General features: G+C 36.6%; 1 protein-coding gene across 1 annotated transcript in view; it reads right to left on the reverse strand.

The window, feature by feature from the left end:
• Positions 1-1436: 1436 nt before the first annotated feature.
• The window catches only part of CDC40 (cell division cycle 40), a 47944-nt gene continuing 26548 nt past the window's right edge, over positions 1437-22832 (reverse strand). Inside the window, exons 5-15 of the mRNA XM_046675591.1 lie at positions 22303-22442; positions 21063-21159; positions 19177-19316; positions 18267-18341; positions 15988-16033; positions 13826-13927; positions 12840-12955; positions 12450-12583; positions 6090-6166; positions 4441-4585; positions 1437-3426 (exon numbers count right to left, since the gene is read on the reverse strand). Coding sequence (XP_046531547.1) covers positions 3249-3426; positions 4441-4585; positions 6090-6166; positions 12450-12583; positions 12840-12955; positions 13826-13927; positions 15988-16033; positions 18267-18341; positions 19177-19316; positions 21063-21159; positions 22303-22442 — 1250 coding nt within the window. The 3' untranslated portion in view covers positions 1437-3248. The remainder of the gene's footprint in view (positions 3427-4440; positions 4586-6089; positions 6167-12449; positions 12584-12839; positions 12956-13825; positions 13928-15987; positions 16034-18266; positions 18342-19176; positions 19317-21062; positions 21160-22302; positions 22443-22832) is intronic.

Consider the following 22832-nt stretch of genomic DNA (forward strand, 5'->3'; position numbering starts at 1 on the left):
ATACATAAAATGTATATACACACATATATGCACAAACACACATATGCACACATAGATGTATAAATTTTTGGTTAGCTAACTTTCTCAGTTTACATGCATTAAAGATAATTCTACTTCATTGGTTCTCATCCTTAGTGTGTGTATCATCTGGGGACCTTGCTAAAAGTGCCGACTTTGATCCAGAAAAAAAAAAATTTTATACATATTTTAATTACAATCTTCTGTTACTTCATTTTATTTAGGCAATGGTCAAATAAACATTTGATAACATGAACTTTGAACCAAGTGTGCTGTGATAGAACCTTCTTTCCACTGGATCTTCTCTTCTCATTCTTAGGTCCTTTGGTACTTGCCTTGTTTATACTGCATTTCATCAATTATTTCATGATCCACTAAGGAAGAAAGAATGCTGCCAATTAAACTATGACACATCATTGATTTTATGATGTAGCCCTATTTCAGAGATGTCAGAATGTGAAAAACAAGCATCTCTGATGATATACAGCATCAGTGTTCCCTAGGCCTCACTTTGAGACCCAAATTTAATACTGCTGATGGATATCTTGGTCTGGATGGCACGTCACACTTCCCTTCCCCACAGGTGAATTCATTATGGCTCCCCCAACTACACTCTACTTTCTTCTAGATTCTGTATCTCAGTAAGCCACACCATCTCCAGGTGATTCTAATGCAGCTGTTTCTCAGGCCACACTCTGAGAAACACTGTTCTTCAAGGAGAGTGTCTATAATTATTGCTGGTTGCAGGCCTTACAGCTGCCATCCAAGGGTTTGATATTTCACTGCCAATGTTTTCTTCCAGGTAATTGATAAACATGCTAAGGACATCAACTGGCCTCACAATGCTTCCTCAAGAATCACTCGACACTTTTCCACTTAAAGAAGTGCCTGTTTGATGCCACTCCCTGTTCCTTATCTTAAAACCGTCTCCTTATTTAGGACAAAATAGTCCCAGCTTGTGCTTCAACATTTAAATATTCATCTGATTAAAACTTTCACTAAAGCATCATTTGTATTCTGTTAGGAAGTAAATCTGTCCTGGGTGTGACAAAAAGGTTGCAGTGAAGCAAAGGAAGACAGAGGATAACCACTTAATTCCAGTAACAACATGACCATGAGACTTTTTTATGCTGGAAAAAACCCTCACTCATTCATGTATTCTAAAATGGCTACAATCATGACTCAGTGCCACCGCCAAGTGAAAAAATATGGAATGTGATAAACTTAATCTGTGTGCTCTGAGGGCCATGCCCTCTATTTTTATTATTTAATTAGAATAAACCCATTCATACACCATACTCCCCTCTAAAGCATCACTTCTCCCCATAAAATCAAAATGACGCATTGAAAATCTGCAAATGGTTTCATCTAGTGTCTCAACAGAGTTGAAACTTAAAAGAAGACTAAAGAACCAAAAATTCTGATAATACTTTCTACAAAAATGCTTTATTTAAAAATATGATCTTTTAAAAAAAGAGAATTTTTATATACAGTTAGTTTAGAAACAGTCAAAAACACAACAAAATAAACCGAGATTTAGAAATTATGATTTGTAACATACACAATACTGGTGCTGAGCAAGATAGTTTAAATGTATGATTAATTCTTTTTGTCCCATCACATTTCAGTAATTCACATTTACTAAAACCCGTGGTTGGAAATAAAGAGGTCTTGTCTGAATTCTTTCCTCTTCAGGAAGTGGCAGCCACCCTTCCTGGCAGATACAGAAGGGGCAGCAGCTAGGCAGTGTATTCTTATTTGAGTGCCTGTGTGTCCAAAAATATATCTCTATCACTTTTATTCTTTTTCTATTTTCTTCTTTGAAATTTATTTATATGTGGCTATAGTGCCTGGTCATCTCTATCACGCTTTTCTTTTTTTTAATTTTAATTTTTAAAAATGGAAGTTCTAAGGGCAAGAAGCAGCAACTGCTATTGATAGCACAGGACTCGGTGCTAATGCCCTTAGGATATCAACACTCAACATGATTCTGGTCTCCAAGTCAGCATTCTGAGCACTATGAACCAATCTTTTTTTTAGCATGTGCCAAAATGTTTCAAATCACATTCAAACATCTAATACAGATTTGTAATAAAACAGGAGAAATGGCTTGTCAAACTAAAGTGCTATTAGCTACTATATTCAAGAGTAATCCTGATTTCACAATTTGAAGTTTTTAAACTTTTTCTTTTTTAACCAACCACAGTCACTGTTTCTCAAACCGGGGAACCCTAACCATCTTCCTGGAGTGTCAATTTTACTCAAAGATTTGGAAAGAAGTTGAAAACCTTTCTAATCTTAAAAAGTTCTGTCAAACATATTCGCAAGCAAAATCAGAATAATTTTAAAGATAAAACATACAACTTCAAAGAAATGACAAGTTGACATTTTGGACTATGCCCTCACACCCTATCTCCTATGAGGAGTATTTCAGTAGTAACATCTGTGAAGCAATGACCTAGGAGACCCTGATTTCTGAAAGTGTAGCCAGGTCCTTACTGACAGTAAATACTAATAAAATTCAGTCTTGACTCATTCTTTTGAGTTCCATCTTCAAAAATAACATAATTCTCTGATTGTACCAGTCTTGTCATACTGATCAGGAAGAAAGTCAACGAAAGAACTCTGGACTGATTTTTATTTTACATCGTTTAATAATTAGAGGAATGCTGCAGTTAGAGAAGATTGCTGGCTTACAACTAAAAATACACAACACATGTCGTAAAAAATAGTGGAACTCCTGAATCCGAAAGATTAGAACTCGACCCACTGAAAATAATGCGAACAGAAATTGTGGGTGGTTTTATCCTTCTTTCAGATTCACATTTAATTACATCATCCCTGCTCCTTACTTCCCTTTCTGTTGAAGCAGTAAGTACACGGTACCCTTCTGAGTTATCTGTCTTTAATTATATTATCTCCTTCAGATAGATCCCCAGATCTACTAGGGATTCTTTCAGTATGTCATGGGGGTCAACCCAAACTGCCTGCCAACAATAACTACTTGTCAATTAGAAAGTCAATAGTCACTCTCTGTATAAAGTGAAGTTACCAATGAAATGATATAAGCCAAATTTGCAAAGGACATTTTTTTAAACAGTTGGTCAACTTTATAAGGCCATGTAAGGAAATCATAATCTGTAAATCAAGTCGTCATCCAACACATTTAATAATTAAATATAAATATGATACTGGATCAAAAATGATCCTAGATAGTTTAGGGATTGAGGTTAATCCCACAGTTTAATGAGACCATCCCAACCACACGTGATGACTTTGGAGGTTTCGTGAGGATGCCACACTGCACCGATACACACTTTATCATGAGCTTTAAACCGACTGTAGAGTTTTGTGGTCTTCCAGTCCCAGATATTTAATTTTCCATTTCCATCTCCTGAAATCACATAACTACAATGGGAAGAAAAAATAAATTCAAATTATTCACACATCTTAAACTGGTAAAATGAATGAGGAACAGAGAAAGAGTTTATCTTTTTCACCTTAACATAAAAAAAAAATCAATGAGAATATACACTACTCAGTGAGAAAAACAAGGCAGAGCATAAAGTAGTCTATAATTTAAACTTCTACCTAAAACCCTCCCCATTGAGTAAATTTATTTTTAACTTGGAAGATTGGGAGACCCAGGGACCACAATGAATACAGTATTACAATTACTCTAGATACTCAGAAACAATGTAGAAACCAATTTCACACAGAGCCAGCAAACACGTTCAGATCTATACTACTGTATTAGGCTCTACCACCTTCATCATAATTTTTTGGCTTCAGCATCTTTTGAATACGTCTAAGACTGACTCAGAGGTAGGAGTCTAAGGCCCAATTAACAGGCTAAACTTAGTAGGTCACAGGAATTTCTGAACTACTTCTACTTAGATGTTTTAGCTTAGAAAGGGGGAATGAATGCAGAGTTCACTCTTAGAAAGACTCCAGGGCTTCACAAATCTAGTGTGACCTAAAAATATTCTGAAGCTGGATTTGAGGTGTCAGCAGGGAAAAGCTATAGTGAAGCTGTTAACTTCAACCCTGCAATACAGAACGAAGTCTTCTGGTGTTCATTCAATCACAGTCACATAGTGATTACAGTCCTGCTAGCCTTGCTTAGAAAAGCAGAGAGAAAATAAGGCACTGCCTATATAGCAAGGGATTTATTATTTAGTTAAAGGGCACAGCACCAAGCAAGGTCTCTTGAAATCATATATAAGGAGATACAAGAACTTAAAAACGCAAAATGTAGTTTTCATAACTTGTTTTTGCCTTTTTTTCTGGTATTTTGACAGTCTGCACAGTTCTCATACAATTACATATGTGAAAGTGATTTGTAAAGTGGTGTTATTTGTACAACAATAGTTTATATTATCATATTTGAATATGAGAGTACATGAGAAGATTTAAACTTACCTCATGTCTGGGGAAAAGTCCACCTGACAAGCATAGCCTGCTACCATATGGCCCTTAAAGATTTTTTTCTTATTTAATCTAAATCTGTTCTGTGCTCCAAAAATTAAGATTTGGTTGTCCATTGATTGGCATGCTAGCCATTTCCCTGTAAATTCAATAAATGAGACATTTTAGAGAAAGACTGAAAATTTTAAAAAGACTTTATTTTAAATGTGTTCAGTCATTAATATTTTGATCTCAACTACTTTATAATAATAGGAAAATGAATTTACCATACCATCTATGAAGTATTACAAATGGGTCCCTATATATACTCTATTATATATAGAGTAGTGAATTTTGCTCATACAAGCATATGTCATGGAGTACTCTCTATATAAAAGCTTTTTTTTTTTGTTTAAATAAGGACATACGGAAATTCTGAGTTTAGCACTAATAGAACTAAACTAAAATTTTATGAAATGAAATTAATTTGTACTAAGTATAGACAATAGAACCATGGGGAGAAAGAGACTTACCGATGTTAATTATGGGGAAAAAAAGATTAACTTTAGGTGAGAAAACCTAGGATTATTAAATAAAACTGTATGAAAAAAAGAGATGATTAAAAAAATTGTAGTAAGTGTTGCTGGAAGGCCACACTGTCTTTATCTACCCAGGATTCACGATGGCCCCTAGCACCTAAACTACAGTATCTTCTTGCATCCTATATACTTACAGACATTATTAACCAAGGGGATGATCCTAACAATGCTCATAGTCTGAGTGGGTAAATGGCCTTGTTCAAGATGGGCACAGTATTTGTAATGGATGATTTAAAAATATACTACATGAAAGGTAGATGCATGACGGCAAATGTGACAAAGTATACAATAGGGTGATTATCAAAATAGGACCCAGTTAGGTTGTTCTTCTCATAAAAATCAGGGCATTTGGCAAATGATCACCAATTTGCCTGTGGCAGATGCCCTGATGGAAGAGCCAACTACTTGTTGCCTCCTCTTCCTTGCTCTAGCCTTACAGTAGCTACGTGAGTTTATTGGCTTTGACGACAATACTGCCCAAACATGAGATCCTCCACTTTAATACCCTCATGCAGAGCTATAATCGTATCAGTATACTGTCAATATATCTGCAGTATGAATTACCTTGTACTTAAAAGGCAACAGTTTATTGAATAGAAAACAGTATTAAATAGATTTCTCTCTTTTCTTTTTGCCTGAGAAAATCTTTTATACTAAGTGCTAAGGTGTTCTCATTATGGGGAATCAGACCAAAATTTTCTATCTCCTGAATGAAAAAGAGCTCCCAGTAAATTACTAAATGAGATGTTGAACATGATTCTGTTCGAAGGAGAATTATTAACAAAAAAGCCCCCTGATTCTCAGATGGAAATCCTTAGATGCTCAGTCATGTTAGTTGCAAATCATTGTTTCTTTTATTTTTATTTTTTCCAAAAACAAGAGAATGGGTGAGGTGGCTCACATATGCAAACCAGTGATTATTTCTAACATTGGAAAGATTTCCTTATATAAGTATGGCACACAGACAGACCTCCCCTAGGAGGGAATGGCCAAGGTTCTTTGAATACAGAAATCACACCGTGTCCTCGATGCTCATTTAGAAACACATGCTATCTACTAACTCACCATTTGGAGACAAAGTCACTGCGGGCATTGAGTGCATACTGGGTTCTGCTATATACTTGAAATCCACAGGGATATCCCTAAAAGTTAAAAATAGCATATCAGAGTAAGTAATTTTAAAAAGCACTTTCAGAATAATTATCTCTGAAACAAAAGAGATACTCTTGAAATCATATATTTAATAAATTTTTCATGAAACTTCCCAGAGGAAGGACAATCACAAAATGACATTCTATTGATTATAAATCTTTTACTTCACAAATGACTTTCCATGACAATTATAACAGTGTCAGTGATTTAGTTTTCAAGCTCTAGCTGATTTACACTTTGACCTTCATGTTACAAAATCTGTTACTGGAAGTTCTTTAATAATGAGCTCATCTAAAAACGTACCATGGTAGGCAGCAGCAAGATGTCTGAGGCAAGCCTACAGGGAAGTATTCTTATTTTACCTGCCAGTCAATATTGTTACTCTGCAAGCAGGTGAGAGTGCTAAAGAGCCTTCAGCAATGCAGGTGGATGGTAGGCAAAGCTGTAAAGGGATTGGCAAGCAGGTTGAGCCCATCTAGAAATAATGAGATTTCTGGAGGGGTAAGGGAGATAAATGCTTGGTACCTGGCCATCTTCTGTTTTCAGTTTACATGTAAAGTATTCCAAATTTGTATGGTGCAGGAGAAAAAGCATTACAGAAATTCTCATGTGAGTGACACAGAGGAATAAACAAAAACAACAAAAATCTAACACTAGTCGCTTAAATCTAGAACCATCAAAGGTTCTAAGTGCCTTTTCATTTTTAATATTCTTCGTGATAAAAAATTCTTTAGTAATTCTGAAGGATTTTGATCTTGTTGCTTTTCATTAGAGACCAGAAATGTTTTTTACAGAGTAATGTGTGGGAAATGTAATCTGATAAATAATACAGAATATAAAGCAGCAATTTCAATTTCAAACTATGGTTCAAGTCCAGTACTTTGATCAATTGGAAAATAATAATAATAAATTAATCAATTAACAATTTATTATCTAATTAATTAATAATGTAATAATAATAATAATTATTAGTCTTTAAGTAAGGATTTTCTCTATCCATATATCCATCCATCCAGAAGAAGGAACAAATGATTAGAAAAAACTTCTATCAGGGTCTTGGTTAGAGGAAAAAAATTTCGGGTATATCCTGGGAATAGTACCATTTATCAGATCTCCAAACCTTTACATCTCTAAGGTACCAATGAGAACTGACATTCAGAGTGACGCAAATATACTGAAAAGAGTCTCAATTTGAAAAAGGTTCAACTGTTTTTCCCTCCTCCTATTTATTATTAGTGGCTAATAATTTTATAACATGGATTAAAACATAAGAACACTTTCTAAATTAAATTAACCATAGTTCAGGCCCATATCAAGCACTGTGTTACTAAAAGTAAACCAAAGATTTTAAACAGATCCCTTATTTCAAGGACTCTTGGTACAATGAGCTCTAGAACAAGAAATGAATTTGAACACTCTGTGAACTTCATTATTTCTAGTAAAAATGCCTGCTAGGCATAGTTATATTTAATAAACACAACAATGTTTTCTAATTAGAAACTGTAATTCAGTATAATAAGCTAGTAACTTATATCTAACAAACAATCTTCAGTCTGGAAATGAAATCATTGAAAAAACCCTAACAAAAAGCTACGAAATTTTAAAGCTAAAAGATAAATAGTAGTGTCAACTTCTGTAAAATTTTCTTTCAAAAATATTTTAACAAAATAAATACCTTTGGGAGAAAACATGTCTATGACATCTCATCAATTTAGCCGATTAGAATACCCAAGGCTGCTGAATATCTAATTATAATCTCTTATTCTCCTTTAAAATTGTAGAATAGTCTTAGTTTGTATAGTAGAGCTTTTCCTTTAAGATCAGGAACAACACAAGGGTGTCCACATTCGCCACTTGTAGTCAACATAGTACTAGAAGTCCTGGGCGGAGCAATTAGGCAAGAAAACGAAAGAAAAAGTATCCAAACTGGAAAGGAAGAGGTAAAACTGTCCCTATTTGCAGATGACATGAAACTATACTATATGTTGAAAATGCAAAAGACTCCATCAAAAAACTGTTAGAGCTAATGAAGTCAGTAAAGCTGCAGGATACGAAATCAATATACAAAAATCAGTTGTGTTTCTATACACTAATAATGAACTACTGGAAAAAGAAATTAAGAAAACAGGTCCATTCACAATAGCATCAGAAACAATAAAATACCTGGGAATAAATTTAACCAAGAAGGTGAAAGATCTGTACACTGAAAATTATGAAACACCAATGAAGGAAACTAAAGAAGACATAAATAAATGGAAAGATATTCTGTGTTCAGGGATTGGCAGACTTACTGTTGTTAAAACGTCCACACCACCCATAGTGATCTACAGATTCAATGCAACACCTACCAAAATTCCAATGGCATTTTTCACAGAAATGGAACAAACAATCCTTAAATTCATAGAGAACTACAAGACTCTGACTAGCCAAAGCAATCCTGAGAAAGAACAAAGCTGGAGGCATCAGGCTGCCTGATTTCAAACCATATTACAAAGCTATAGTAATCAAAACAGTATGGTATTGGCATAAAAACAGACACATAGATCAAATGCAAGAGAATGGAGAGCCCAGAAATGAACCCATGCATATATAGTCAATTAATTTTCAACAAAGGTGCCAAGAATATACAATGGAGAAAGGACAGTCTCTTCAATAAACAGTGTTGGGAAAACTTGATATCCACATGCAAAAGAATGCAAGTGGACCCCTATCTTACACCATACGCAGAAATCACCTCAAAATGGACTAAAGACTTGAACATAAGACCTGAAACTGTAAAACTCCTGAAGAAAACACAGGGGATAAGCTCCTGGACATCGGGCTTGGCAATGATTTTTTGGGTTTGACAGCTTAAGCAAAGGCAACAAACACAAAAATAAACCAGTGGGACTACCTCAAAATAAAAAGCTCTGTACAGCAAAGAAAACCATCAATGAAATGAAAAGGTAACCTAGGGAATGGGAGAAGATATTCGCAAACCACATACCCGATGGGGTCAATATCCAAAATATACAAGGAATTCATATAACTCACCAGCAAAAATCCAAATAACTCAATTAAAAAATTGGCAAAGGGCCTGAATAGAGACTTTCCCATAGAAGACAAAAAATGGCCAATGGGTACATGAAAAAGTGCTCAACATCACTAATCATCAGGGAAATGCAAATCAAAACCGCAATGAGATATCACCTCACACTTGTTAGGATAGCTATCATCAAAAAGACAAGAGATGATAAATGCTGGTGAGGATGTGGAGAAAAAGGAACCCTTGTGCATTGTTGCAGGAATGTAAACTGGTGCAGCCACTATGGAAGTATGGAAGTTCTTCTTGAAATTAAAAATAGATCTACCATATGATCTATCAGTCCTACTTCTGTATCTATATCCAAAGGAGACGAAATCACTATCTCAAAGAGATATCTGTACTCTCATTTTCAATGCAGCATTATTCACAATAGCCAAGGTATGGAAACAACCAAGTGTCCACTGATGGATGAATGGATAAAGAAAATGTGGTATTTATACACACAAGGGAATAAAGAAGGAATGCTGACATTTGCGACAACATGGATGAACCTGGAGGGCTTTATGCTAAGTGAAATAAGCCAGAGAAAGACAAATACTGTATGGTATCACTTACATATGCAATTGAAAAAAAAAGGTCAAATTCATAGAAACAGAGAGTAGAATAATGGTTGCCTGGGCCTGAGAGGGTGGGGAAATAGGGCGAGGCCAGTAAAAGGGTACAAATTTAGCTGTATGATGAATAAGGTCTGGGGATTTAAAGTATAACATAGTGACTATGGTTGATAATACTGTATTATATAATTGAAATTTGCTAAGAGAGTAGAACTTAAGTGTTCTCACTAAACAACAACAAAAGGTAAATATGTGAGCTGATGAAAGTGTTAACTCATGGTGGGAATCTTTTCTCAATGTATATCAAATCATTATGTTGTATACTTTAAATATATTATAATTTTATTTGGCAATCATACCTCAATAAAGCTGGGGGAAAAAAAAGAACTCAAGCTTTGGAATCAGTTTGATCTGAGTCTGAATTTTGGGCCTTTCATGTCTTGTGGAACCTCGGGCAAATTATTTAACCTATCTTAGTTTCCTTATTTATAAAACAGGAATAACAAACAAAACTATGACATGAAATGAAATAGTTCACACAAAATGCTTAGCATGCCTGGCAGATAGAAAGGGTTCAACAAATGTAGCATCATTCATAATTATGGCAACAATGATTTCCTTAGATATTCAGTGCACACTACAAGCCAGGTACTGTGCTGGTGCTGGGGACAGATGGAGAGCATGACTGACACACTTCTTTCTCTCATGGTTAAGAACTTGTCAGGGAAGAGGGACAAATAAGCAAGCACTAAAAAGCTGTGGGAAGCAAAAGACTGTGGGGGATGATAGAGAAGAGGCACCTATCCTCACGAGAGGATTGGCTGGGAACGCTCCAATAGCAAGTGAGGATTAAATTGAAATCTAAAGGATGTCATCACTTATAATAAAACAGTATTATGACTCTTAAGAGTATTTCTTAAGCTCTGAGAAGGAAAAAAAAAGAAACATGCTAACATCACCCCTTAATCTAATGAAAATATTTTGCTGACCAATGCTTTATTTTAGAACACACACACACACACATGTGTTCTTAAAGCCCTGTAATTGGTGCATTATTTAAATATTTACCAATTTCTTTTATACAACTGCATATTTTAAAATGGAGCTGAAATATCAACTGAAGACAGAAACATTTGAAAGTTTAAGTACAATCAAACTGTTAAAATATATAAACAAAACAAGGACATGTATGTTTATTCTCTGGAGTATCGTGAAAATGATCTAAGGTGGCTCATACAAAACTTAGTGTTCACGTCAGATTCTCTGCATGTGACATCATTTCTGAAGTAAGAAAGATCTCAGTTATAAGATAGTCTCCAATCATGGACCTTAAGGATGACGCTAAGACTAAATACAAAGTACAGTCATCTCTTCCTTAATTGGGGGTAATCTGAAGGGGTGTACTGGTGGTGAGTGTGGGAGAAACTACAGTTAAATTACATTAAATATTCAATTATCCAAATTGCCCTAAAAATGGTTAGGAACCTGCTCACCTCCCCAAAGGGACTCAGTTTTAGGAGGAAACTACTGGCTGTAGTTCAAGGCTTCCCACTTCCTAGAGCAGAACAAGTGCTGGGGGTGGGAAGGCACACTCTCTAGTCCCTGCAAGGCTGCACCCACAGTTGAGCTGTGCTCCATCACTGACTAAAACACAAGACAGGTTCCAACCAAACATTCATTTTAACAAAAAGATTACTATGCATTTCTTTGTAAATTATAAAACATGATCTATGATCCTTGGTGAAACCAGCTTTAGTATTTCTTCCCTTTATAAAAGTGTTTTTTTTTTTTTTTCCCTCTAGGAAAGCACAACTAACCAATATATTCTGATTATATTCTACAAGTAAAACATTTGTTTTCTACCATTACGGGCTATGAACGGTAGGATGCAGGGGTCATGATATGGGGCAGTTTTCAGTACTGAATAATCCTAATGCAGTCATTTAAAAAAGTAAGAGTGGGGCTGGCCCTGTGGTGCAGCGGTTAAGTTTGCTCGTTCTGCTTCAGTGGCCTGGGGTTTGCCAGTTTGGATCCTGGGTGTGGACCTACGCACCACTTATCAAAGCGATGCTGTGGCAGGCATCCCACATAGAAAGCAGAGGAAGATGGGCAGGGATGTTAGCTCAGGGCCAGTCTTCCTCAGCAAAAAGAGGAGGATTGGCAGCAGATGTTAGCTCAGGGCTAATCTTCCTCAAAGAAAACCAACTAAGAGATTTTTCAGTATTTTCTCTGAGTTGGTTCTGAGGCCAGGCTCTTATGCTGAATCCCTATTGTAACCAATATAGTCTATACATTTCTGGCTCCCACTTCTCATCAGTCGTTTGCAAAGACAAGTAAGATCCCTAACAAAGAACATAAAACAGCACACAATATGAACTTCTCACCACTTGAAGAAAATGACTCAAAATACATATCCTCTAGATAGACTATCCAAAGACGATGAAAGGTAGCATGTTTAAATTTTTATTCCCATATTCTGGGTATTTAAATAGTTAAGACAGTTTGACTGGCAAGCCAGAGATCACAGTTGTGAAAATATTCAAACAGTTGTATATCATCAGGCTTTGCCTTCGGTTACAAATTTATAAATTGCTTGCCTTATATAAATCAGATTTTCTACTGATAGAAACTCACCATTCCCAAACTCTTAGGCTCTTATCATCAGATGTGCTCACAAATCTCCTGTTCTCATCAACAAAAACAATGGTGTTGACAGCTCCCAAATGCCGATCATATTCCTGCACAATTTCTCCACTTCGAATGTCCCACTGTATATCAAACAAAAGAAGAGGTACCGTCAGAAGTGGAGCAGATTTAAGAAAATGAACAAAGTCATAATTACAGAAAGGGGAGAAGGAAAAGGTCTCCAACATCATGTTTTCATGACTTCACTGTTTTCTACTAAGAATAGGGCATCAGCAGTCCCTAAAAGTAACAAACATTAAACAAGCTAATATTCCTTGCTCCATCCTGATATAACATAAAGCTCAGGAATCTTAATGAAAATATTGTGAGAAGACTTACTTGCACAATCTTTTTATCAGACATCCCAGCCACAAAGAGATTTTGCTTATCTTCATCAGGATTAAATTTGACACAGTAGGGTACTTTTCGATTTGTAAATCTTGATATACACTGTCCTAAAACCAAAGACCCAAGTCAAAGTAGGTAAAATAAATTTAACCACTTAAAGATTAAGATCCAGAGATCATCTGCTTAACACATTTTGAGGAAGGACAGCCTGCTTATTCTTTACTGTAAATGACATTGTTTTCTTTTCATGGATTTTTAATGGTTAAAAATAATTTTTTCAGAAGTAAATCAGTGTCATCACCTGCAGAAAAGATAAAGCCCTCCACGTGATTACAGTGTGCAGCCAGAGCTGAGGAGCGCTGCTGAAGAGGCTGAGGGAATGGGCTTTGGCATGAGTGACCTGGGTTTGAACCCAATTTGGCTATTTACTAGTTGCGTGACCCTGGGAAAGTTACCTCTTTAAGCCTCAATTTCCTCATCTTAAAACTCAGCAAGATGAAAGATGATTTTCTATATAAAAGTATATTAGCCACAATGTACTGATGCAATTAATATGTCTGTGACTGTGGAAAACCAATTGGCCCATGGAACTTCAGATTTACAGTTTAATCAATTTGGGCAATCAAATTTAATTCTGTTCATCAGACATTTATTGTGCTTCTACCAAGCACAATGCAGTATGCCAGGTGATGTAGGGGAACAAAAAGATCAATTAAATGGTCTATGGAAGATTCCAAATTTGCTTGTGTATCAACATGTTCGCTTCATAAATCATATTTGGTGGAAACAAAGTTTCATAGTGAAAGAGCCTCCTTATATAGCTGAGTTTCAACTCTACATTTTGTGATATTAGCTGATAGTCAATGGTATGAGAACCAGCAGTTAAAGGTACCATTTTGCCACAGAGGACCACCCACATTGTTTCATTTATAAATGCTAATTTAAAGATAAATACATATGAGTATGTGAGCTCTTACCTGTCTCAGTGTCCCAGAGCTTCAGATACCTGTCATAAGCTGCACTGAGGAACTGTGTCCCTGCAGTATTAAAGCAGATGTCCCTCACAGCTTTACTGTGACCTAAAGGCAGAGACAACAGAAGGGGAGTTGAGGTGAAGTATCTTCTCTTAAAATAGAAGAGAAACAGCATGAAACAATGGTTTCAAGCCACTCACTGAGTCAAAATCACCAGAACCCTGTCCCGATTTACTGACTCAGAATGAGTGACGTGTGTGCTTGGGAATGGAGGTGCTTTCCCCACACTCCCTTCAAAAGGCTGCTCAGGTGATTCCGATGCATAACGTTAGGTAAGACCAAGAGAAAAGATCTAATATCTTCTTCTGAAAGTCTGTCATGGCAATCTCTTAATATGTAATACATACAACTGATGACTAAACAGCCAAGAATTTAAGGAAACATAATAGGCCAATTACTGCCAATGAAAGAAATGACTGGTGACATTTTGGAGGTTCACTCAGGTTACTCACCAAGCTGGAGATGAAAACAAGGTGCCCTGAACCTAAAGTTCATGAAAATTGTAGCCCTTGTTCAATAACTACATATTTCTTTTCTTACATTACTAAATTTCATAGAAATGGATTTAGAATCTCAGAGACTAAGCCTTTTTGAAAACAAACATTAACTTCTATTTTGTTTTAAGATGGCATTTTGACAATAAATTAACTTTAAGGTGCTTTTCCTGGAAATCAATCTTGCCAGACCAATCAACTCTGTTGAAAGGTTTTGTTGCTGTTAGTGCTGTCGAGTGGATTCTGACTCCTTGTGACTCTGTACAGCAGAGCAGAACCAGAACTGCCCCTCTTTTTGCGCCATCCTCTCACCTTCTAGTACTATATCAGACAATGCTCTGCTGCTATTCACAGGGTTTTCATGGTCAATTTTTCTGGAAGTGGGTGGCCAAGTCCTTCCCAGTCTGTCTTAGTCTGGGAGCTTCACGGAAACCTGTCTACCATGGATGACCCTGCAGGTATTTGACATGCCAGCTTTGAGCATCACATCAACACGCAGTGCCACAGTATGACAATCAACAGACAGGTGGTGTGTGGTTCCCTGACCGGAAATGATCTTGGGCCATGGCAGACAGAACACGGAACCTTAACCACTAGACAACCAGGGTGGGCTTTTCAAAGCTACAGGGACATATAAAATGTGGTTAAATGAAAGCAAAAACTTTTCTATTTTTTACCGCCCCACCATGACTGACACTACCGAGTACAATTATAGAAAATGGGCATGGCACAAATTGTCCACCGCACACAGCAGCCCTGAACCACCTCAACTCTAGTCAGGCAGTATGTGCCATGGCAATGAGGCCTTCTTTTCTATAGCAGGAGTCCTGGTCAGAGCTGCTATCATCTTCCTAAGTAGGAAATTTTCAGTTTTCCACTGAAAAACTGTCTGCCAGTGCAGGGGAGACAGATGGGAATCAAATCCACTCCATCTGCAGCAGACATTTTGTTCCCCTGGACCTGCTGAGAGCCTCCGCACAAGGCTTCCTGGAGGCGGCTACAGCGTCTCGGGCAGTATTTATTTGTGCAGTGAGGTCCTAAGATCATAACAAAGCCCTGCAGAGTGGACTCCTGCTTGAATCTAAAAACAGAGGCACTACGATGCACACAAATAGTGTTCCAATGTGGTACAGTTAAGTTCAGAAATGTAACTAGCCTTCACACGAAATCCAACAAAGACAACAAAGTATTCTCTACCGAAAAGGCTCATCTGCCACAAAGCTGTCCTCTCTTTGGCCTCTTCTTTCCTTTAGGAGTTCTCTCAATCTCATCCTTTTACATGCTTTAGTTGCCAATTCCCAACCCTTCTTCAAAGCTTAACATTTGGCAATCTAATTGCTTACTGGACATTTTCATCTCAATATCCCAAAGGCAGCTCAAATTCAATGAGTCTGAAACTTCCTGATCCTCTTACACTCCCTCTCTTGGTGAGTGGCACCACCATTCACACAGCCACCTGGGAGTATGAGTAAGTCTCCCCCTGCAAGACCCAGCTCAAGTCTAAGAAGACCTTCCTTCACATGAGTGTAGTAAAATCGCTGTCAATGATGTTATCTTAGTTTAAAAAGTCTTTCCAAACAGATCTATAGCCAGAGAAAAAAGAAGCATTACCAATAAATGTTCGCAGACAGCGCCTGTCTCCATAAACCTCCCATAGCTGGGGAAAAAACAACACACAAAAATATAAATTTAATGCAAGACTTTGATAAAATCACAACTTTCAATCATTAACAATAGCCACATGTTGGCTCCATGTGTGCATATCTGTGTGTGTACAAGGGATTTAACCAAAGGCATTACACATCATTAAACATACTGCTTGGTGCTGCTAGTCTGTGTTGCTCTATTTGGATTAGACTTACACACACACACACACACACACACACACACACACGGACTAAACTTTGAAATCTCATATTTAAAGATATATCGAAATATCTAGAGAACTTAACTTAGATGGAGCTAATACAGGTAATTTTCATTTCCTTCATGTTCTTTTCTATAATTTGATATATTTTCTACGATGAAAAGTTTCTATTTATACAATATTATGCAGTACTTTTAAAAAATTAAATGTTATTAAAACTGCCATGTTGGGGCTGGCCCTGTGGCGTGGTGCTTAGGATCAGTGCACTCTGATTCAGTGGCCTGAGTTCGTGGGTTCGGATCCCAGCTGTGGATCTATACCACTAGTCAGCCATGCTGTGATGGTGACCCACATACAAAATAGAGGAAGATTGGCACAGACGTTAGCTCAGAGCTAATCTTCCTCAAGCAAAAGAAGAGGAAGATTGGCAACAGATGTTAGCTCAAGGTGAATCTTCCTCAGAAAAAAACCCCCCAAAAACAAAAAAACCTTCCATGTTTATAACATTTTGGTACTAAAAGTTTTTTTTATTTTTAACTTTTCTGAAGTAATGAATATTACAGAAGCTGTATGAAAATGATGATGTAGACTAAGATGTAATAGGCTCATAATTCTCATCATGTCTACAAAGAATCAACACAATAGCTTCAAAGCTACCTTTACTCTTGCCTGCCTCAAATCCAGTGCTCAACAATGCTGCTAGTGCTCTAAGATAGAAAGCATTTCCTGGCCACCCAGTGCCAACAGGATCAAGTCTCAGTTCCGGCAGCATACCAGGACCTGCTGATCCCTTGCCTATGACTATAGTCATTCTGTGTCTCTCTCAGATTTTAGACTCCAGCAACCACACAACTTGGTTCTCAGCACAACCATGCTGCTTCAGTCTATTCACTCTTTTCAGACATACTTCACTCCCTACGCACCCCCCTCTTTACTTAGTTACCTTCCTATTGAGGTAGGCTTCCTCCTTGAAACCAGAACACCTTGTGCCTGCCTCTATAAAGATCATTTATGTCATAATGAAATGATCACCCTACAGACAGGGATAGTGTCTTAATAATTCTTTATCCTCAGCCCCTTACACATAATATGTTTATACAAGTGAACTAAACTGAATTCTATGCTTTTCTTAACGGGTCAAAGAGAAGACCATAATCTCAATTAACATAGTTTGTATAAAGTGAAAGTTAAAGGAAATTAAGAGTTTTTACTCAAAACTGTTGATCTGTCATTATAAGCTACTAGAGACAAATGCCTAAACGGCTGCTCTCATCAAAAGCAGCTGCCTTATTTATACATTGTTAATATCCGTGAATTATTTACAAAGAATAAAAGTTTAACGATTCAACTTGCCAAGCCCCAATGGCATTATAGGGTTGATATTTATTGACCATCATAATGATCTGGACACAGAAGACACAAAAGAGATAAGAACTATTCTCCTAGATTTAAGATTTTTAAAAGGCCTTCCTCATATTCAAGTTGACATGCACTGGCAACTGGGTTTTCTCTATCACCCCTTCTACGGCTGAACATCAGCTAAAGGTAGAGCTCCCCAAGACTGGAAAAAGTGGGAGAAGAGTCTGGGAGGAGTTCTACTTGATGCCTACTAGCATTTAGAAGAAAAAGGATGAATTATATTACCTACTCTCTAAAAATGGGATTTCTATCACATGTCCTCTCTACCTCAAAAGGCTCTGAGGAACAAATGAACTCAGTTACATATGCAAAGCCTCTATAAAAATGCATTATTAGTGATTAAATATTTATGTGTCTAAAGCCAAAGGGATTGATTACATTGTAATCAGTCATGGAAGCTTAAAAAAGAGCCTAGTGAACTGGACCACAGAGCCATATTTCAACCAACATGTTTGGAAGCAGTTCATAAAGGCTGCCTTCACAGGGCCTAAGAGAAAAAATTAGCCTCTGCCTGCCTAACAAACCCAAATTTATATATAATTAACCAAAGAGACTTAACCAAAGCACTAGCTTTGCAGCACTCCTCCTGTTACTGAAAACTCACCTTAATTTTACAGTCCATGGAACAAGACAGCAATAAATGGCCGGAGAGAGGAAACAGTCTGACTGCGCTGACGCCCTATGAAAAGGTATCACAGCTGTCAATCAGAAGCACTCTAAAGTCAGCTAAAATTGAACACACGGAAAGGGCGGGATATTTTCAAGCAACTTAATCTACTACTTTTCTTCATTCCAGAAATCATGCCACAGAATCACCCTCATTAGTATTCTTAAAGCAGCCCTTACTGACACTAAGCTTTTGAAGGTGTTTTTTTTAACCTTTAATGTTGACTTCCTCGCCCAAGGGAATTCTTAGTCAACCAAGCTGCTGATGCCCCGACTCCTATCCTTCTTTTACTCAGTCTCTTTGCTCTTTGCCAAGAGCTGAAAATTGTCAGTTGGAATAGTGCAGACGACAAAGAATATCAACATGTAAAGTCTTCAAGTAACTCGTCTCTGCGTTAGTTTAACTGTTACCATAGTTTATAAACCAGGGAGCATCTAATCTTCTCTGAAGTGTGATAACCCCAAGAGCTAAGGCAAAATTACTGAGGCTTTGGTGCTAGTAGCAGCCCATTATTCACTGACTGGGTGCCCAAGAGGACGCAGGCTGTAGCAGAAACTTGTGGAGAGAGGCTTGGGCCACCATAAGGGGCCAGGACACCAAATCACGAATGCTTATGTCATGGCCCACCCAGATGACCTTGAAGACTGAGTGACCAATGTACTTGTGACCAATACATGTGGTGACCTCCAAAGCCCAACTCAGGTTTACCTTCAATTTGGCTTCCTTGCTCCATCTTCACTTCCCTACATGTTTACCAGAAATACTGAAGGTTCCATATCAACAGCTGAAACTTTCTGTTGGCTTCATTATTATGCATTACAACAAACAAAAACAACCAACTGCTTACCTTTGTGTGTCCGGACCACACATGAATTTGTTTTTTGGGAAGATAACACTTCTCAGGTGGCACAGTTGACCGCAGATTGACACCAACATCCTGAGGTATGTGAAGATAGGACCTGCCTTGATAGTCATACATTTCTTTAACTGAAATAAGAACGCAAAGGAAAGCAGTGAATACAAGCCATAGTCATGAAATCTATATTCTTCTTTTTTTTTCTGCTGAGGAAGATTAGCCCTGAGCTAACATTTGTACCAATCTTCCTTCACTTTATGTGTGGGTCGCTGCCACAGCATGGCTGACGAGTGGCATTAGGTACGCACCCAAGATTGAACCTGCAAACCTGGGCCGCTGAAGCAGAGTGCGCTGAACTTAACCACTACACCATGGGGCTGGCCCCAAAATCTATATTCTTAAAATGATAACTAACATTTTATTCATAGGGATATCATTCCATATCAAAGTTTAAGTAATAATACTCTGATGGTAAAACCAAGAGTCAGTTAAAATTTAGTTGCCTGAAATCATTGCTATTATTTACAATTAGAGATATTATTTTGGAATTCCTAAACATCCAGAGAATATCAGACCTTTAAATAAGATGTATACTTCTTTTACTCAGTTACACACTTTAGTGCTATATAAAAAAGACTTCACTGCAGTATAATTATAGTGAGAGAAGAAGAGACAATAGTTGGGCCTTCTAAGTCACTGGCAAAGAACCAGAAGCAAAACAGAATAAACAGAAAGTTAAAACAAAACAAAAAATATCAATTATCCCTTTTCCCCTGCTTTCCTCTTTTATGCCCTTCCAGGTTTTCCCATTCTCTTTTCTACTTTCAACACAGATTTTACAATAAAGCCACTTGTGGGAACTAAATAACATGGTGTATATAAAGCATGCCTGGCACAGAGTAGGTATTCAATAAATGGTGGCTGTCATTGTTGTTATGGCTGCCAAGCACCACAGAACTACAAAGATTCCTTGAAGATAAACTGGAGCTCAAGAAACCAAATATGGCTTTATCAAACCCAAATATTTGATATGTGATATAACATTAGAATAACCAATATTATCGGAACTGAATTATTCTTTAGAGTTTCAGATAATTACTATATAATTTCCTAAATAAAACTAATTATTAATGAACCAGGTACATTCTAGAATATTTATAATTTATTTTGGTGAATATGCATTTCCTTCCACAAATCAAAATAAGTATGAGAGTCTTAATCTCTAATCTATTCACATGAAAAACAAAGTTTATTCTTTTAAAATATAACTTAGTAACAGCTATAAACTGTGAGGATAGCTGAAATATTTGATTTAGGCTAAAAACAAAAGGTTAAAATGACTAGGGTACTACTAACACACGAAAAAAGTCAACTTTATCTTAGGAAAGAACATGTGGACCATTCAAGTTTCTTCTTTATCATTTTTAAAAATTCATTAGCACTAAAAAAATTATCTGTGGCTAGCATTAATTATGTGATTTTTCTCTTTTATTAGAACATAGGAGAGTTTGCTATAATTTCTTTCTTTATTTATTTTTTGGTTAGGAAGATTGGCCCTGAGCTAACATCCATGCCAATCTTCCTCTACTTTGCATGTGGGACACTGCCACAGCATGGCTTGATGAGCAGTGTGTAGATCTTTGCCCAGGATCTGAACCTGTGAACCCTGGGCGACCAAAGTGGTGCAAGTGAACTGAACCACTGCACCACTGGGCCTGGCCTACTATAATTTCTTTGGGTGCAAACTGTCCAACATAATTCTTAATATAATGAATTACAGCAGCTGATTAGTAAGGGCAATTGATATTATATGAAGAGAGGACAGTAAATATCTGAAAGTTGATCATAAAAATTGAGAAGTATAAAAAATATGTTACCATGTAAGATTGTCTTTTCCTCCCCAGGTTTCTCTTCTTCTTGTTTGCCTTTTTTCTGCCTCTTTGCTGTGATTTCGTCCAATTCTTTTTGTTCTTCCTGAGGAATTTAAGAGTAAACTTTAAAACGGATGTTCTAGAACCCCATCATTGCCAAAGCTGGTTACAAAGTTTTTATAAAGAGGTCTACTTTTTGGTGAAGCAGCATCTTCACGTCAGCAGATGCTGTCCCAGGAGTAACAATGTCAACTTTCCGACAGATCACAAAATGGCATTGAACACATATGGAAACTGGTTAAGATTTTTAAACTCATTTTATAGAAAACCCGTCCTTCTGGAACACCAGAAATAAATTTAACGTGTTATGCTAATTATGCAAGCAAAAAGACGAGGCAATTAGAAAATCTAGTACCAGAAAGGAAACTGAATTTTAGCACATCATGTTGTTCTTCAGTAAATATGTTTTACATGGTCATAAGGATATAAGCAACGACTATAGATTTGTGACACAATTTTTGTGGGAGGAGCAGTGGAAGGAAGGTGGGGTAGTAGAAAATATTCATTTATAGTAAAAAAGAAGTTAATAGATGATGTCTAAAATAAGTAAGTAGCAGCCTATATATATTATTGAGATATATGGATGTACGATGCAGCTAGAATATAAGCTTTCACGAATACAGAATCTCCTTGATCCTGTCCATCGCTACATCCCTAAGACCTAGAACAGACAGGCTCATGGAGACAGTGGGATTAGGAGGTGGGGACGGACAGGGTAGGGTTCTATACTCTTACTTCATATACTTCATATTATTATTTTTTTTAAAAAACAATATAGATATATTACTTTGTTAAAATTTTTAAATAAATTAATAAATAAATAAAACCCACCATCAATTCTAAAATCATAGACAGGCTGATTCTGTAGTTACTATCTGAGTATCTGGTATCAGAACAGCAGCTACTATGGCAGCTTAATAGCATTAACAAGGTGATTTTTATTAAAAACTGTTGAATATTATATTTTAATTAAAAAGTATGGAAGAAAATAAATCAGAAAAAATATAAGTAAAAATATTCCAAAGAAAAACAAAGAAATCTTACTGTATTTTCTCAGTCAACCAAAGCAGAGAAATTCTGATGAGTCATTTGGTTCCCTGAGGAAATCTCAAATTTATTAACACAGCTATCCCTCATAGAGATACAGCATACACCTGAACTGACAAGGAAAAACATCAAAGCTTACTTCTGAAGGTTTGGCTACATCTTTTTCATCCACATATTTTGCCCATGGTCCCAAGAAACCATCAATATTAGATGCATCATTTTCTTTGAACTTTTTCCTCTTTTCTATTTTCTTCTGACCAGTTTCAAACACAGTTAAACCTACATGAAAAAAACCCAGAGGACACAAATACAGATTTTTCTAAAAAAATAGCAGTATAATTTTACTTTATATGGTTAAGAGAAAGGTGATTGTTCACGTGACCAAAGATTTATTAAAATACATAAAGTCCATATGAATATGCCAGATACACCAACTCATGCTATCCAAAAGGGAGTCAACCTTTTGGGCAAAGAAGTTTACTAATGCAATATTTGCAAGTTCTAATATATGAAAAGAAAAGACCCAGCAATGGTACACAATCCTTTTAATGAAGCACAGATCTATATCAGTGAATTTTACCACTTTCTGAAAGAAACTTAGCAATTTAATATTGCTAAATAATGATAAAGCTACCTCTGAAAGCAGGAATAAAATAAAATTTATCATTT

This window comes from Equus quagga, chromosome 11, assembly GCF_021613505.1.
Source record: "Equus quagga isolate Etosha38 chromosome 11, UCLA_HA_Equagga_1.0, whole genome shotgun sequence".
Taxonomy (NCBI): Eukaryota; Metazoa; Chordata; class Mammalia; order Perissodactyla; family Equidae; genus Equus; species Equus quagga.